This window comes from Hemicordylus capensis, chromosome 13, assembly GCF_027244095.1.
Source record: "Hemicordylus capensis ecotype Gifberg chromosome 13, rHemCap1.1.pri, whole genome shotgun sequence".
Taxonomy (NCBI): domain Eukaryota; kingdom Metazoa; phylum Chordata; class Lepidosauria; order Squamata; family Cordylidae; genus Hemicordylus; species Hemicordylus capensis.
In genome coordinates, this window is record NC_069669.1 from 19758442 (window position 1) to 19777404 (window position 18963).

The 18963-nt window shown below is 49.2% G+C and overlaps 1 protein-coding gene across 3 annotated transcripts in view; it reads left to right on the top strand.

Moving 5' to 3' along the window:
* Positions 1-18963, top strand: part of PRKAR1B (protein kinase cAMP-dependent type I regulatory subunit beta) — a 150655-nt gene that overhangs the window by 95908 nt on the left and 35784 nt on the right. For all 3 annotated transcript variants that reach the window (XM_053277084.1, XM_053277086.1, XM_053277085.1), the window contains one exon: positions 18418-18478. In XM_053277084.1, coding sequence (XP_053133059.1) covers positions 18418-18478 — 61 coding nt within the window. The remainder of the gene's footprint in view (positions 1-18417; positions 18479-18963) is intronic.

The following is an 18963-nucleotide window of genomic DNA, read 5'->3' on the forward strand; positions in this document are numbered from 1 at the left end:
TGTAAAACCTCACTGGCGCATTGCAGCAAACATAACAGAGTCTTGTGGACACATGGAGGGTGTTCTTATGGCCATTCATTTCATGGTAGAAGCAGGAAACCAAGCTATTTAGGTTCATGTGGAGCCACGGGAATCTCACCAACCCAGCCTTCCCAAATCTCCATAACCCAGATCCTCCACCCTGCTCTAAATTGAGGTCGGAGGACAACAGAGCCCTCTTATCTCAATCCTTTGGTCATCTGGGTGAATCCAGCAGCATTTCAAGTGGTTCCTGGGACCCAGTGGCCACTAAAACTATAGAGTGCTGTGGCTGTAGGGGCTTCCATCTGTGCCATTCTGCAAAGCACACTCTATGGTCTCCTCCCTGCAGTGCCTTTAATAGGGCTGAGCCTGCTTCTTGCCCCTTCTCAGTCTATCAGAGGACAGCGAATGAGGTAAAGAGTGTTCCCAATGTACAGATGGTGCAATGGATTATGGGACAGCTTTTTCGAACCTCAGCCACCCCAGCTCCCTATTTCTGCAATGGAGAAGTAGATACCTTAATCGCCTGGGTGCAGGGTTTGCAGAGCCATATGGAGAGCTGAAGGAACTGGGAACCTTCTCCATGCAAGCAGGCGAGTGCTCTTTCCTGAGCTGCCCCATCCCCTAAGGGGAATATCTGACAGCGCTCACACATGCAGTCTCCCATTCAAATGCAAAGCAGGATGGACTCTACTTAGCAAAGGGGACAATTCATGCTTGCTTCCCCAATACCAAAGCCACCTAATGGCGCAGCGGGGAAATGGCTTGATTAGCAAGCCAGAGGTTGCCGGTTTGAATCCCTGCTGGTACCTACATTGGGCAGCAGCGATATAGGAAGATGCTAAAAGGCATCATCTCATACTGTGCGGGAGATGGTAATGAGAAACCCCTCCTGTATTCTACCAAAGACAACCACAGGGCTGTGGCCAGGAGTTGACACCAACTCAATGGCACACTTTACCTTTACCACAAGACCAACTCTCTTCCCTTTTGCAGCCCCTGGTTCTTTTTTGCCTCTTCAGTTTTCTGCCTCTATTGATGTCTCCTGTCGTAATGGCCTGCACTTTCCTTGCAAAGTCTCTTCACACTTCTCAGAAACATGGTTCGAAATCCTGTCTTGCCAGCAGCACATCACGAGCCACCATGGATCGGATAACATTGTAAAATTCAACTTGGTGATTTGGGACCAAAAAACTCCCCAAATGCAGCAATTTAAAGGAGGCCAAGAGGCTGGAACCATTTCACAGGCGTGCAATGGATAGTCCTGGGGCCTTTAAATATATTTTGTGTTCACCATCAGCACACATTGTTTCAGTTGCTTTGCATGTGGATGTTTTGCACACGATTAAGAATGTACATCCTAAGCATAATTCAATATCAGGCATACATAGGGATTAAGCAGAACTCCTGTACCGGCCCAAATTGGTCTTTTATCTGTAAACCCGAGCACAGCTCGGCTGTACTCTGGGTTGTCATTGGTTTGGCTTCTAAGTTCCAAGTGGAGCTTTCTAGGAGACCACCAATCAGCTCTTAGTAGCACAGAGGCAGTTCTTTTTGGGGGCAGATGGGGATGGAGTGGGCAGAGGAAATTAAAAGGAAACTTGGAGTGAGCAGATGTGAAGCAAAAAGGCAGAGCAGATTGGAAGAGCAGAAAGGGAAAGCGAGCAGCCATTGAGGGTGGAGCTGTGGGGAGTAGGCGGTTTGAAGTATGCTTTGGAAGGTGATAGATTCCCTTGATACCTCCATGTTTCCAGAGAACAGTGCATTCCAGCCTGCTAAGTTTCTTAAACATTCCTTTTCACAGCTCCGAAATCCTATGTGCGCGCTCTCTCTGTCTCTCTCCCCCTCCCTCCCTGCTTCTCCTTCGCTGATCTTGGGTTAGTGAGCATGCTTGTACAGGAGTGAGCATGCTTGGGGCAGGGAGCATGAATGGTCCTCTTTGCTAAGCAGGGTTTGCCTTGGTTTGCATTTCGATTAGCCTATTCCCACGATCACTGGAAAGTGAGCTAAGGGAGTCTAGCCCGCTTTCCAGTGATCGTCGGAACCACCGGGCTCACGGTCGAGCCCGGTGGTTCCAAGGCAGCTAGCCCGCCGAAATCCCCCTCCCTTTAAACGAGGTTAACGGAGCGACCGCTCCATTAGGAGATATTCCCTGAGCTCTGGGGCCATAGCTCAGTGGCAGATCATCTGCTTGCATGGGGAAGGTCCCAGGTTCCATCCCTGGCAGCATCTCCAGGGAGGGCTGGGAAAGAACCCTGCCTGAAACCTTGGAGAGCTGGTGCCAGTCATTGTAGACAGTACTGAGCTAGATGGACCAAGGGCGAACCTTGGGCCCCCAGATGTTGATGGACTACAACTCCCAACAATGTCCATTGTGGCTGGGGATGATGGGAGTTGTAGTCCATCAACATCTGGGGGCCCAAGGTTAAGAAACCCTGGCTTAGAGCACAGAAGCACTAGACCAGAACAATGTTTTTCAGAGTATGGATATTTATCCAGCCAGAGACTGTTGTGGCTGGGGATGATGGGAGTTGTAGTCCAGCAAGATCTGGGGACCCAGGTGTGGAAAGCCTTGCCAGTATTAGGCTGTAGGATATTAGGCACTGGGTCCTTCTCAACGCTTTGATTCTACGGTTTTTTAAGCCTGAGGGGTGAAGTCGAGATGCTTGGGAAGATGAAATCTTGTCCTGCAACCTCCGACTCCAGTCTCCTCGCTCCATCCAGCCTGAGTTCTTTATTTATTTCCATTATTTATAAACCAATTTTTTGTCAAGCCTCCAAAGAGGCATTAAAAACAACATGACAATTCTCCAACAGGCATCGAGCCACGCAACTGCCAGTCACGGAAATGCTGCTTGAAACAATCCTAAACAGTAGACCGGCGTCTTCCAAATGAAGGAATAAATCGTTTTTATGCATGCTCTAACCTTCATAAGCAAAGAAGACCGCTGCTGCTGCTTCTTCAGTGGGATGCCGCGTCTCAAATAAGGCCCTGCTCCATGTGATGACAATTTGGAGGCCATTGTCTGATTGCCTCAGGAGTCAATCAGGATTCCTACTCAAGAGGAGGAGGAGCGAACCAGACTAGGAGGACCAGCAGCACTAGGTCCAGATATGCTGGATTAATTTGGTCTCCAACATGGGAACTGAGCCTGTCAGTGAGGAATCATTGAGTCCGAGAACGCTGTCAGCCCCATGGCAGCCCCTTGTGAGCTTGATTCTTCTGAGGAGCTGGCCCCCTTTGCACCAGGACCCTCATGCAAAACTCAGCGTTCTTCATTGTAAGGCCCAGGGGCCAGTGGTGGCCCCCAACAACTCCATGTGAGGCCCCCAACTAATTGTTTCTTGGGCCTGTGCAAAGCTTTGGCTGAAGTGGAATGCTTTCCAGAGCCCCACTGGCACCACGCTGAGCAGACCGTTCCCACCGTGCGGTACTGCACTTTGCTCAAAGCAACACCGGGATGGGGGTTCCTTTAAGGGAAACAGAGCCCTCTCGAACCCCTGCGCCATCTTGGAAGGCATGCACAGAGAGCTGGGAAGTGTAGTCCTTCCCAGGGCTTTCCTCCTAGAGCTCCATCCCTCTTGAAGGGCCCCTCCCAGCCCGGAGAAAAACACAGTATTGTGTGGAGGTCTGCACAGTGGGAGACGGCTCTAACCTACTGGAGGTTTTTGGTTGGGTTGGGGTTTTGGGGTTTTTTTTTGGCCAAAGTGGCCCCCACTTGAAAAATAGTGAAGATCACTGCTCTCCAGCGTAAGCTTTCACCTCAGACAATGTGCCAGATGGGAGTTAAGAGAGAGGCAGTGGACTGTGCAAGCCTCCAGCCAGAGGTCTACAACTTTAAGAACTCTCCAGGAGGACCTTGAGGAGAGCCATCAGCTCAAATGGAGGACACAAGGACTCAGTTCAACTCCAGAGACTGTCATAGCCTAGGACCATAGGATGGTGCCTTCTACTGAACCAGACCATAGGTCCATCTAGCTCGGTGTTGTCTATACTGACTGGCAGCTGCTCTCCAAGATTTTGGGCAGGGGTTTCCCCCAGGGATTGAAGCTGGGACCTTCTGCATGCAAAGCAGGTGCTTTACCATTGAGCTGCGGCCCCATCCCCGAAATTAGGAACATAGGAAGGTGCCTTATACTGAGTCAGGCCACTGGTCCATCTAGCTCAGCATTGTCTACACTGACTGGCAGCAGCTCTCCAAAGTTACAGGGAGGGGTCTTTCCCAGCCCTACCTGCAGATTGGACCTGGGACCTGGGGCATGCAAGCCGGTGCTCCACCCCTGAGCTACAGCCCCATCCCCTAAGGGGACAACAGACAGTGTTCACCCATCTGCAGGGTTCACGGGTGGCCACCCATCCAAAGGCGACCCAAGAAAACCCGTGCTTGCTAATGCAAGGCCAGCTCTCCAAATGGTCTGCCAGAAGCCAGTCAAATTCTGCAGCTCTGGACTACTTCACTGTCGTCACCACCCTCAGGTGCTCCCTTTTTGCCCTGGGCTTCCACTCATGGCCAGGACAGGGTCCTTCCAGGCTACTGCAAAATGGACTTCCTGAAGAGATGGTGTCCAGAGCAGGCACCCCTCAGAAGGTCTCTGCAGCTGGGATTGCAGAAACATGCCAAAGAAGTTCAAATCAAATCAGATACTTCACTGCAGTCACAGTACATAATAACACACACACACACACACACCCAACAAAGTAAACCATAAAAGCTGTAGCATAATACTGACAATTTAAACCTCAAAACAGAACAGCTGAATTGAATTTATAATGAGCTCCTGGCATATCTTGCTGGCTACAACAACAACAACAACTATAACAACAACAAAATGTTTATATACCGCTCTTCAACCAAAGTTCTCAAAGCGGTTTACACAGATATAAATAAATAAATAAATAAATAGAATGAATGAATGCATAAGATGACACCCTGCCCCTAAAGGACTCCCAATCTGAAAAGAAACATAAAGGTAGACACCAGCAACAGCCCCTGGAGAATGCTGAGCTGGGGACGGATAGGGCCAGTTGGTCCCCTGCTCAATAAAGAGAATCACCACTTTTAAAAAGGTGCCTCTTTGCTCAGTTAGCAGGGGTAACCACACAAAATGTAGAAGATAATCAAGATAAGAAGAGTCTGAATGACCTGGACGACGACTGATAAAAGGAATGATGTATTTGTGCCGTAGATCTCGATAAAATTGACAATAGAGGAGCACGTGAACTGTAGTTTCAATATCTCCCGAATTACAGTCGAAGGTGCACCTGGGTAATTTGGAGCCTGGACCTAAAAGCCCACCCCTCTCCCCACCCCCCACCCCGGCCACTGCAAGTAAAGCATCATTTTTTAACATGTAAATTCTTGAGGGCACAAAGCACACTACTCAGGACAGACTAAGGAGGATTTAGGGGCCCCCAGGGGGCATGGAGACCCTGGACTTTGGCCCTGAAGTCCAGGGGTAAGAGCGCCTCTGATTACAGTGGCAAAAACGTTCTTTATAGGGGATTTAAAAAATATCTCCCTTCCAGAACTGCTGTTTGTAAAACATTGCAACTAGCATCAACGTTCTGTGGTATTTTATTTTGTTTTTTACATTTTATATCCCGCTTTTCCTCCAAGGAGCCCAGAGCGGTGTACTTACATACTTAAGTTTCTGATCACAACAATCCTGTGAAGTAGGTTAGGCTGAGAGAGAAGTGACTGGCCCAGAGTCACCCAGCAAGTCTCATGGCTGAATGGGGATTTGAACTCGGGTCTCCCCGGCCCTAGTCCAGCACTCTAACCATGACACCACGCTGGCTCACGTGGTGACTGTAATCACCACGCACTGTAATCGAGTTAGGATATTTAGCACAGTTAAAACTTGAAACTTGGTTGTCCAAATAGACACCTGCAGGAATGGAGCGGCTGGGATTGCAGAAACAGACAAAAATAAGACGTTCCCTCATATACACTGGACCTAGATTTTCAAGGGCTTACAAGCACCCAGATCTTGCCTGAAACCTATCCAGCTTCCAGTTTTCTTCTTTGTTATTTCTCTGCAGGCACACAAAGGGGATTCTATACCTGCTCAAGGCAATGCACAGAACTTTCTAGAGCTAAATTTGATTTATCATAAATCAAATATGATAAATGAATAAATGAATAAATGAATAAATCAATCCATCCAACAGGTACTGGTAGGCCCTTCCCAAGAGTAGGCACCTCCTCACTCAGTTCTCTAGCAACCACTACATCCTCGGCATCACGGAGAACATTCTCTGTGAAATTTCGCTCTTCAGAGAGCCTTGGCCTTGCTTTTTTATCTCTTTCTTCTCCTTCTCAAGAAATCATCCCTTGTTTTCTTTCAGTGTTTCCTTGCTTTTCCCCCAGTCCTTCTCCACTCCCAGGAATCTCCTCCCTTTTCCCTAATAAGGCCACACATCTATGAAACAATGGCCTTGGTTTACAAAGTGTGGTGGCAAGTTTCCAATTACAGACAAGAATGGTTGTCATCGTCTGTGCCTCTGAGAGGAGCAGAAGTTGGATCTGTGATCCCATTTTCAAGAATGGGGTCGCAGATTCGTGACCACCAGCCTATGAGGCAAGTTACCTCTAAATACCAGCAGAGAGGGCATGCTTTCAGCTCTTGCCTGTGGGCTTCCCAGAGGCATCTGGTGGGCCACTGTGGGAGACCGGGTGTTGGACTAGATGGGCCTCCTTGGGCCTGATCCAGCAGGGCTGTTCTAATGTACAAAGCTACTGTGGTGGAATGGATGAGTTCACCTAGGGACATAGGAATGCTAGAAGCTGCCTAATACCATTGGTCCATCTAGTTCGGTATTGTCTACCCTGACTGGCAGCAGCTTCTCCAAGGTTCCAGGCAGGAGCCTTTCAAAGCCCAACCTGGAGATGCTGCCAGGGATTGAACCTGGGACCTTCTGCATGTAAGCAGATGCTCTACTACTAAATGATTTCGCCCTCCCACAATTTATTGAGGCTGGGGATGCTCAGAGTTGTAGCTCAGCCACAGCTGGAGAGCCAAGGTGGCCTACTTCTGCCCTAAGGGGAATGAATACCTTAGACGGGGGTGCATCAAGGTAGTTTGGGCGCCCAGACTGCCCAGCTGCAAGCCTCCCCATGGGAGGCCCCCGAAACCACCTTCAGGGGGACCCACCCCACCAAACCTCCACTGTTTTGTTTTTGTTTTGTTTTTATTCTTACCGCAGCTGAGCAGGGGCGTAGCTAGGGGAGAGGGGGCCCGTGTTCATCCCTCTTTTTGCCCCCCCCCGAGTGAGGAAGATAATGAAGAAAATAGGGAGGGATGGAGCTGGAGGGCCCTCAGGAGCTGGGGGCCGGTGTTCTTTGAACCCTTTCGCTCAATTATAGCTACGCCCCTGCAGCCGAGGGGTGGCTGTGTGTGGGGTGTGTGTGTCTGTGTGTGTGTGTGTGTGTGTGGAGCAGCCCTTCTCCCTTCTCGCCACTACCCCAGTAGAGGAGAGTCTAGAGTGACGCTGGTCCCTTCCGTTTGGGCCAGCGTCTTTAACAAACTGTGAGGCACAGCAGTTTGTTAGAGACGCGGGCCCAAACAGACGGGACCAGTGTCGTTCTGGTCTCTCTGCCCCCAGGGGACTGGGGGAGACGGGAGAAGTACTGCTCCGCTCCTGCCCCTCACAGCCACCCCTCGGTCGCAGTAAGAATAAAAACAAACAAACAAAAACAGTGGAGGTTTGCCTGGGCGGGCACAGGATGGCTGCCGGAGGCTCCCGGCCCTGCTATTTGGAGTCCCCCCCTTGACCTTGGAGGACTGGACCGGGTCCCCAAGGTCCAGGGGTTAGTGCGCCTCTGACCTCGCAGTGTGCACATGTAGTTGCCCATCCAAATGCAAACCAAAGCATGCCCTGCTTAGCAAAGGGGGGCAATTCATGCTCACTGTCATGAGCCCAACTCTTTACAGGTTAAGCTCTGTCCAGTCTGATCTTGACACTCCAAGCAATTAATCTGCCACGGCCTCAGTCTGGTGGGCCAAAAGATCGTTGGGACAACGTTGGTTTCCCCAGCCTTTTCGGTTGGTTTTGATCTGTCCTGATATGGCCATCCTTCACTTCTCTCTTTGGGATCTGTGCCCTCTAAATACACGTGAAGACTTTCCACGGGCTGCCCTATTTGTCAAGACTGTTTTTGAATGTTGTCCGGCTTGAAGAGGGGGAAAAAAACCACAAGCCAACAACCTCCACAGCCCCAAGCCGTGCGGCTTTAAATGCTTCACCAGCTCCATAAATCACTGCCTGGATATGTTTGCCATACTCCTGGGTTCCTTTCTGTTTGTCAGGCTCTTTCTGGCAATGAGACCTCCAGATGGAAGCGAGCACAAGCCTGCAGGTGCAGGAACATCAGAGCCACTGAGACGGAGGCCGTCCTCTTCCTGGCCTGTTGCGTGCTGGTGTATTTGCAAAGACTAATCGAAATGGCATCGGCTTGTATTTTACTGATGTCATATCGTGTTGCAAACCCTGGACGCTCTTGCTGTCTGTAAATCCCTTCTCAGCATTCCTCTTCTCCACTGAATATTTGTGCTGCAGATACTATAGGCTTAGACAGGGAGATGAGAGCTGGTCTGGTGGTAGCAAGCATGACTTGTCCCCTTAGCTAAGTAGGGTCTGCCCTGGTTTGCATTTGAATGGGAGACTACACGTGTGAGCATTGCAAGATATTTTTCTTAGGGGATGGGGCTGCTCTGGGAAGAGCACCTGCATGCTTGGCATCTCCAAGATAGGACAGAAGATAGGATAGCACCTTGGAGAAGCTGCTGCCAGTCTGTGTAGACTGTATTGAGCTAGATGGACTAATGGTCTGACTCAGTGGAGCTCTTCGCACGATTAGTGAGAAGAGCTTCTGGCAGGACTGTGGGGAAAGTGAGCTAAGTCCACTTTACTGCCTGGACTACCAGCTCTGTCACAGAACCGGTGGAGAATGTGGGGATCGGGGGCCGCCTGGCCCCCAGAAGTTCCAGGATGCCCTGCGCGAGTGCGGGGGGCATTCTGGAGAGACCCCTGAGGCCTGGAAGCTGGCTGCAGCCTCCCAGTTGGGTATCTACTTATGTGTCGCCGCACACCACGGAGGCACACGAGCAAAAAAAAAAAAAGGAGATTAACAGAGCACTTGCTCCGTTAATCTCATTTAAAGTGAAAGGGAATTAGGCTTCGGAACTACTGGGCTTGCCTGCAAGCCCGGTGGTTCTGACGATCTGTATAAAGCGAGCTAGGTTCCCTTAGCCCGCTTTCTACTTCAGTAAAAGGCAGTTTCCTATGTTCCTATGACAGAGTACATGCTGTGCAGGCAAAAGGGCCCCAAGTTAAATCTCAATCATCGCTAGTTTAAAACAATTCAAAACCTTGCCCAAGTCCTGGGAGTGCTGCTGCCCGTCAGAGTAGGCAGTACTTAGCTAGAGGGACCAATGGTCTGACTCAGTACAAGGCAGTTCTGTGGGCTGTTTGCTCTCCTGCCAAGCTGGATTCCTGCTTCCCCAGTCCTGCTCTAGTTTCTCTTCTCTTAACTATTTCAGGCTGTGGTTGAGTAGGCCAGCCTAGCGGCTGATTACTGCTTCTTAAAATGCTTCTGCACCCACGATCCTTGCAAAAAAGAGCCCATGTGGTCCGCCGCGGCTTTTTCCAGGCTGTCAGCGCGAGGCAAGCACCTGTCTGGTTTCCCAGAGCTGTTGACACGTGTGCTCTGGTTTCCAGCCTGGATGTCGAGGGAGGACATGGATGAGTGCGGAGTGTCCAGTTTTCCGTTCGCTGTCCCACGCTGAGCTGTCAAGCTTTGGCCACACTTTGTTGTTGTAAGTGCTAGCGTTTCCAGAGCTCCGGCATCCTCTGCGATACAGAGCCAGGTTCATCGGAGGGGGAGGTCAGAGAAGGGTCACCGCAGGCCAGGACGGATCGTAGGGAACGCCGAATCGGGGAGACCTGAGCACACAGTTTGTTTTTACAGCACTCTTCTTACCGAGTTGTCCTTGGTGGAAGAGCACCTGCTTTGCACAAGTTCAGTCCCTGCTGACTCGGCTTAAACCAGTGGTTCCCAACCTGGGTCCCTCTAGATGTTGCTGAACTCCCAGTATCCTCAGCTACAATCTATTATGGCTGCAGATGCTGGGAGTTGTAGCTCAGCAACATCTGGGCGCACCCAGGTTGGGAACCACCAGCTTAAACAATAGCCAGCTACGAGAGGCAACCCAGCTGGGAAGGACCCAGAATCTCTCTCTCTGTAAAGCCCTAAGGGGATGCGTGGCATGCTGGAGGTGCCTGGAGCACAGAGCCACATGGGTGTCGAGCCCAGTCAGAGGTGGTGGTGACAGTGGCATTGCTGCTCTGGGTGAGGGGCGCTCTGGACCTGCGAGGAGGAGGAAGAGAGAGGAGGAGGAGGAGCAGATGCTCTCTTACTCTTTTACTTTGGAGAGGAGAGCTGGTCTTGTGGTAGCAAATAGCCGGGCTATTTGTTCCTTATTGGAGGATCATTGTCTTAAAGCCAACACGCCCTCAGTGATGTGTTCACTGCAGAAGGGGAGGGAGGAGGGTGAAGGCCCTCCCCCTCTGCTTCTGATTGGCTGGCTACGTGCTGAAGCTCAGCACACCCCTCCCCTCAGCCTGACTGGCAGGTTCAGAAGATTAGCATTGGGCAGTCCCATTAATTTAGATAAGGGTACGTATATGAGTAGATTAGCATGGATGTAAGCCAGTGACTGGAGCAGCTTGTCTTAGAATGGAAACATTTAAATGTAGGGTGGTGGATGTGTTTACACACACTAAGCATCTCTATGGGGTACCTGGGCTGAAGGTTTGTGACAGACCAGTGTCTTGCTAAGACTTTTGCAGGGGTTGCTTCTGGAACTCTGGAAACGGCAGCTCTGTGATGATGGGAGCTGAGGTAGGGGTCCCTCACAGAGAATTCTCACCAAGCTACGCGTCCCAGGATTCCCTGGGGGAAAGAAGGGCAGAAAAACTGGTAGGAAGTCATAGTATGTTTGCAGTGTAGATCCCTGATGTGACAGTCCTCCGCTTGCAGGGGGTATAATTAATTAATTAATTGCAGAGGGAAGGATTCAACAATGATGTCTCCCTCCTGCATTCTGAGATGGCGGTGCATTGCTAGATCCAGCCAGAAATGAATTAGTTCTAGTGGACAGTCCCAGTTCCGTACTCTTCTGAGCCACTTGTGATAAAGGGAAGCCCTTCTGGGTGTGCCTTGCAGGTCATTCCATAAGATACCTGCATTCCCAGAAGCTGTCTTGCTGGGGATGCATCTCATCATATGTAGCCCTTTTCAAGCCAGCCCCCAGAGACCCGCATTTAGGATTGCCATAAACATTCTGGGTAGCTAGGCTCTTCTAGTCCAAAGGCTGTTGTGGCTGGGGATGATGGGAGTTGTATTCTGATAACATCTGGGGACCAAAGGCTGGGTCTAAGCCGTATCAAAGGATTGCCCAGCAAATCAATTGTCTGATCAGAAGGTCTGCAACGACAGAAAAAAGAAGGGGTGTCAGACGGGAGATTCCTTATTAAGGAAAAAAAAATACTTTATTCTAAAACAGATGAAAAAGGAAAGATCTATTTACAGAGTTATTCAAAAATAACCAGTGCTCCCGAACACTCTCGTCTTAAGATCACAGATGGCCTGAGATTAAAATCTACCCCAGCCTTCTAGCCATATGTTTTCATAACTCAGTTTCTTTCCCCTCTCCTGTCCCGTTAGGAAATTTACAACTCATTCTGTAACAACCCTTTCTCTGGATGATCCGGTTGCTACGACAAATCTTTCCAATGTTTCCATTGTTGCAATCATTCTGATCAAACGATTGGTTGGACAAATCTTTAGCATGGCTTAGACTGGGGGGTGGGGGGAAACCTAGCTACCTGGAAAACATACGGTAATCCTAAATTGTGGGTCTTCTGGGGGCTGGCCCTTACGGGGGCTGGCCTGTGATGATCTGCTGTCACCTCTTATGTATTTTGTGGAGAAGCTGGCCTTGGAGAATCTGAATTAGCAAAACAACAGCAACACCCTAACCCCAATTCTTGACCTTCCAGATCTAACTATAGTGCTCAACCAGCTGTAGTGGACTGGTTGCCCACACTCTATTCCGCTCGTACAGCCTCGCCTTTGCCTCTGGGTCAGGTTCTCTGTAATCCCTTCCAGTTCCTCGGAGTTTATCAGCACTCCTTCCTCACCAGGAAGAAAAGACAAGTGGCCTCTTTCCCCCACTCCCCCACCCCAGAGCAAACACCAACGTTTGTTTATGGCTCATCCATTCAGCCCGCAAGTGAGTGCGGCTTCTCCTTCCCCATCCCTGGCCGATTAACATGTCATCCCTCTGCTAAGTCTTCAGCCATGCAAGGGTGGGCCGGCAGGTGCAGAGCCACGGAGAGGAAAGGCGGGAAGTGGTTTTGTGCCGCTCCTCGGGCATTAAGACTGCAAGCTTGGACTGGCTAATCGGTGTGATGAATCGATTAAAGCATTGATTGCAGATCTCAAAAGCCGGAGAGTTAACCAGTGGAGCTGAGCACAGCAGGGCATGGGTTGCTATTAGGTTTCTTTCCAGCTGCCAGAGAGGGAGAAAAAGGAGGAACATTCCCACTGCTGGGGGGAGGATGTCGCTCTCCAAAAGAACAGCCCATCGCTATAAATGGCCTGTGCAGCCCAATCCTGTACATGTTGGCTAGGACTAAGCCCACAGAGTTCTGTGAGACCTACGCTGCTGAAACCTTGGGGAAGCCGTTGCCAGTCAAAGTAGGCAATCCTGAGCGAGATGGACCGATGGCCTGACTTGGTACAAGGCGGCTTCGTAGGTCCCTACATGTGTATAGGATTTCAGTCTTAGCACCTAGTTTTGTCTGGATATCGTTCATTCACCCTCATCCAGAACTTCACACATGTTCCAGTGAACACATGGAGAGCTCCAGTACAAACTGGATTCTCCATTCACTCCAGTAGATGGGGGAGCTCTGTGCAGGGGTGTAACTATAATAGGGCAAGGGGGGAGGGCAGTTGTCTGGGGACCCACTGCCTTGGGGGGCCCCCCAGAGGCTAGTCACATGACTGACTCCCCCAGCCACGCACCCGCCCGGGCTTCCTTCAGTTGTATTCATCCTCCAAAATTGATGTGAGTGTTAAGACCTGGAGCTACCAGAACAGCAGGTCTTTCTCTAGTACCATTAAATGGCTTGCATCGTCCACAATTTACAAAACCTTAAAAAAAAAATTAGGATGATGTTCTCTTGTGGCACATATATGCTTTTTGTCACCACTATTCAGCCTCATTTAAGATTTCTTTACTTCATGAGCTGAGCTTCGGTGGGGGGGGGGGCGCATTTTAAAATCTTGTTTCTGGGCCCACTCCAACCTTGCTATGCCCCTTGCTCTGTGCAAGCAGATCATTGTGTGCCCTAGCTCCAGCCTTCGATCAGGTGAAGGCAAAATCCCTTGTGAGTCAGTGAGTTTCACATTCAAGGAAAGGGTCGTAGCGGAGTACATAGGAACATAGGAAGCTGCCATATACTGAGTCAGACCATTGGTCTATCTAGCTCAGTATTGTCTTCACAGACTGGCAGCGGCTTCTCCAAGGTTGCAGGTGGGAATCGCTCTCAGCCGTATCTGGGAGATGCTATCAGGGAGGGAACTGGAAACCATCTTCAGTTCCCAGAGTGGCTCCATCCCCTAAGGGGAATATCTTCAGTGCTCACACTTCTAGTCTCCCATTCAGATGCCACCAGGGCAGACCCTGCTTAGCTAAGGGGACAAGTCATGCTTGCGACCACCAGACCAGCTCTCCTCTCCAAAGTAAAAGAGCAAAAGAGCATCTGCTTAGTAAAAGAAGTCCTGGGTTCAGTCCTTGGCGTCTCCAGGCTGGGGTGGGAAAGATCTTTGTCTGAGACCCTGGAGAGAAGCTGCCAGCCAGTGAAGGCAATACTGAGATGGTTGGACCAAGGGACAGTAGGATGCTGCTTCCTTGGTCTACATAACCTACATTTAGCAAAATCAGTGGGCAGGAATGATTGGCCAATCGTACGCCTGTTTCTACTTCTGAACTGGGACCAAATGTTTGTTTGGTCATTTAAAAAATATCTATATCCCACTTTCCCAGCATGTATGCAAAGCAATGTACGATCCCAGAGTGAAGAAAACGGTGTTAGTATCAAATCAATGAAAGCAGAATGATAAAGCCATAATGTAAAAAATGTATCAACCAGTCCAAAACGTTGCTCTAGATGGGAGAAATGGCAAAGCCCCCGCCGCCCCCCCAAGGAAGTTCATTCTTTCTGAAGGGAAGGCAGAGAGGGAGAATTGTGCTTTATGGTTATTTTATTGCTTCTTTGTAAGCCACCACACACATTTCCTTGCAAGTAAAAGGCAGAGTAGAAAGAATTTAAATACATACATGGATTCCAGGGGTAGAGGCTTCCAGACATTTGAATCAGTGGCTATGAAGGCCTTGCTTCCAGTACAAGATGTTTGCATGATTGTCATTTTTGGTGGTTTTTTACAGCCCTGTCAGGACAGGACGGCCAAAGTAGGAACCTCGGAAGCTGCCACCTGCCAAATCAGACCTTTGTTCCATCTAGCCAGGGGCCCAGCAAGGATGGAGTGGGCCTTGGGACAAGGAGGGGAAATGGGTTCCCGGGCCCCCCATTCCCTTCCCTTCCCCCTAGATCTGTTGCAGAAGAACTGTACGGAGGACACGGCGAAAAGCAAAACATTATTGGTGTGCCTTTTCCTCGCCCCTGTGCAGATAGTATTACATACTCCCCACTCACACTGAGACTTTTATACACATAATGGTTTACACACATCCCCCTGGCTCAGGAACATTTTCAAAAGACATATACCTCCCACAGTCTCCTCATATTTTCAGACAACATCCACAATGAAGACAGAATAGTGAGCTGACATCCTTCCTGTGCTCCCCCCCTCAGCAGCTTGGGGACATTTGCACCCCCTTATTGCGAGTCGCGACACCCCTGCATCTAGCTCAGGATTGTCTACCCTGACTGGCAGCGGCTTCTCTAAGGTTTCGGGCAGGAGTCTCTCCCAGCCCTACCTGGAGATGCTGCCAGGGATTGAACTTGAGACCTGTTGCATTCAAAGCAGGTGCTTTCTCACTGAGCTACGCCCTGCTGCCCACAATCTCCCTTATTTTCTGGTCCACACATGCCAGCTGGTACCTGGCGATTTCTAACCCTCCCCCAAAAGCTCACGTTCTCTTTCCCACCAGAGAGCCAACGGTCACCTTCCCATTACATATATTCTCTTTGAGGCAAAGGGTGGTGGGTGGGGAGAAAGACATCTCGGAAGCGGCCTTCTCCTGCTGAGTCAGACCCTTGGTCCATCTAGCTCAGCATTGTCTACACTGACTGGCAGCAGCTTTCTGAGATTTAGGCAGGAGTCTTTCCCAGCCCTACCTGAACCTGGGGCCTTCTGCATGCCAAGCAGATGCTCTAACACTGAGCTACGGCCCTGTTCTCTAATGGGGGTGGGGTTGTAACTGTTGTGGTGGCCACAGGGGCATAGTTAGGGGAGAGGGGGCCCGTGTTCACTCTTCTCCCTGGCGGCCCCTCGGAATAATAATGAGGAAAATAGAGAGAGATGGAGCGGGGGGGGTCCCTGAAGAGCTGGGCCCCCCCGGGTTCTTTGAACCCATCCGCTCAATTGTCTTCCAGCCCTACCTGGAGATGTGAGAGATTGAAGCTGGGACCATCTGCATGCAAGCAGCAGGTGCTCTTCCCCTGAGCGATGGCCCTGTCCCATAAGGGGAATGCATACATTGCACTGCTCACATGTGGTCTCCCATTCAAATCAAACCAAGGAAGACCCTGCTTAGCAAGGGGACAGGTCATGCTCACTACGGATTTCACTACTGAAATCAGGTTCTTTAGCTTTTTATAATTTTCAGTTTTAATTTGAACCTAATAATTGTGGTTTTTAATCTGACATTTAAAATTCTTTTAGTTTATTTTATTACTTTTATTGTGTCTGTGTCTATCTTATTGTTGTGAGCCGTCCCAAGCAGTAGTGCACCAGAGGGGCGGGGTATAAATATTTTAAATAATAATTATAATGATGATAATACTGAAACCAGATTTCAGATTTGATCTGATTTTTAACTAATTTTAAAATGAGTTTTTAAGCTGTTTTGTATTTGATTTTGTATTTTCTTTTCTTCTTTTGGTCTGTTATGATTTAATGTGTTATGTGTTTTTAGTGTATGCTTCAATCCTCTGTTGTGATCCGCCCCAAGAACTATTTGTTATGGGGAGGCAAACAAATAAAGTTGTTTTGATGATGATGATGATGATGATGATGATGACGACAACGACGATGATGATATTTACACACAGTCTACCAGATGTTATTGACTGGATTTAGTACTTTAATGATTGGGCCCTTTCCAAAGGTCTAGGATAACTAAAGAAAAATTAAAGATAGCGTCGTAGTATTCGTGCTGTCCCGAGTAGTGTGGCCTCCTGTAGCTGATGTGTTGCAATTTTATGGATGCCCAAGGTGTCGAGTTGGTGTTCAAGTTCTTTTGGTACTGCACCAAGGGCACCCACCACTATTGGCACCACGATCGTTTTCTTTTTCCAGAGCCACTCAATTCCAATTGGAAGGTCCTTGTATTTAGTTATTTTCTCCAATTGTTTTTCGTCGACTCGTCTATCCTCTGGGACTGCAATATCGATTATCAGAACCCAATTCTCCTCGATGACTGTCAGATCAGGCGTATTGTGTGCTAAATGCCTATCAGTTTGTATTCAAAAATCCCAAAGGATTTTTGCCTCTTCATTTTCTGTGACCTTCTCAGTCAGATGATTCCACCAGTTCTTGCTTGCTGGCAATTTGTAATTCTTGCAAAAATTCCAGTGGATCATTGCAGCAACTTTGTTGTGTCTATCCTGATAATCTGTCTGCACAATGATGATGATGATGGTTACCACCGCAAGCTCAGCTCTCTTCCTCGTGCTCAGAAGCAGTGCTTAGCCGTGCTTTGAAGCATCAATACATTCTGTGTTGTGCCATAAATAAAATTATATTCTGGACCTTCCCCCAGGAGACAGACAGGTATAAGATGAGAAACCAGGCAATGAGCTCTTTTTCCAGGGCTGCGAAAACCTTTGGGATGCAAGCAAGCAGTGTCACAAATGGCTTCCTCTTGTTTTAATTACAATCTTGCTTATATTTAAGAGATAACAAGGCAGTTTAGCCAAGCGATTAATTGGCAGGCACTTCTGCTTAGCCTTTGTTGTTGGAAAAAGGAGAAGGTACTGAATTCATCCTTGGTGAAGCCAGTGCAGTTGCTTCAGGGGCTAATTTGCACTTCAGCACTTGACTTTAGGGACGTGATTGATCCAGGTGGCTTGTGTAAAAACTTACTCCGTAGGCCGTTCATATTGGAGGCAGGGGCAGATTAAGCTTTTTGCCGCCCATAGGCAAAAAGGCTTTTGCCGCCCTTTTACCTTAAACAAAAAAGATTTGCCTTTTAAAATAAAAGTTAAAAGGGGAGACTTTCGACTCGCCCACTCCACCCTTGCTGCAACCACCGCTGCCCACAGAGAGGGGCGGCAAAATTTGAGGAGGGGCAAAATTTACTGCTCCCCAAATTTTGGCGCCGTAAGCAAATGCCTACTCTGCCTCTCCGTTAATCCACCACTGATTGGAAGTACTGAAAAGGAGGAGGACCATGAGGGAGAGAAGCTGTGGGAGCCGCTTATGCAAAGGCATAAAGGCTGTTTTCATGATGGTTACTAGGGCAGGAAAGCCTCTCCTGACTGGCCTTCTTGAGGGTTCTACAAACTAGTTAGGAAGAGGGGAAAATGATTACCGGTGAGCTGAATACGGAGGTGGGAGGCATGGGGAGTGCTTTCCCTCTACCCTCACCGTTGAGCTGGGTAGAAGTTCTGGGCTCACTGCTACTGCCTGCCTCCGTACCCAGCTTGCAGATGAGTATTTTAGGAACAAAGGAACATAGGAAGCTGCCATATACTGAGTCAGACCATTGGTCTATCTCGCTCAGTCTTGCTTTCACAGACTGGCAGCAGCTTCTCCAAGGTTGCAGGCAGGAATCTCTCCTCAGCCCTCTCTTGGAGATGCAGCCAGGGAGGGAACTTGGAACCTAGATGCTCTTCCCAGAGCGGGGGCTCCATCCCCTGAGGGGAATATCTTGCAGTGCTCACACTTCTAGTCTCCCATTCATATGCAACCACGGCAGACCCCTGCTTAGCTAAGGGGACCAGCTCTCCTAGCTTGTTTCATCACTGCCATCAAACCCTGACTGCTATATTGTCAGAGTGTACCAATGCATGGGCCTTTAGTCTAACTCAGCACTGCGATTCTCACGTTCTTAACTTTCTCTCTCTTGCTTCCTCAGGGCAGTACGTTGAGAAAGCGGAAGATGTACGAAGAATTCCTCAGCAAGGTCTCCATTTTGGGTGTGTGTTTCCCCTCCCTTTTCTTTTCTTTTCTTAATTTTTTTTAAAAGAATTTTTTTAAAGGGTCGTTTGCATTGATATGATGGATAGAAGACAAAAATCTCAACAAGTGTATGCATAAAGCCAATGTGTGCAGGTACCACATAATCCATTTAAGGGCTCATCTGTATAGGATTATGTATGAAGTTGCTTTCTACCAGGGCAGGCGGGGTGAAGGCTGGGTGAATCTCCCCCCTAGATGATCCATTAAATATTGCTGGGAACATGGACTGGGCTCTCAGATGATCTGCTGCTGCACCAGGCAGTGCTGAGTTCTGGAGGTTGGGATGATGCATCTCCGTCTCCAGGTATCCCACAATACCGAGCACGGTGCATCGAGGGATTCCCCCCAGGAGATGGGCACTCTAGGTCTCCGTCTTTGTGCCTCCTCGGGCTGAACACACCCCAAGGAGACATACGATCCCAGAGCCTGGGTTAACATGTTC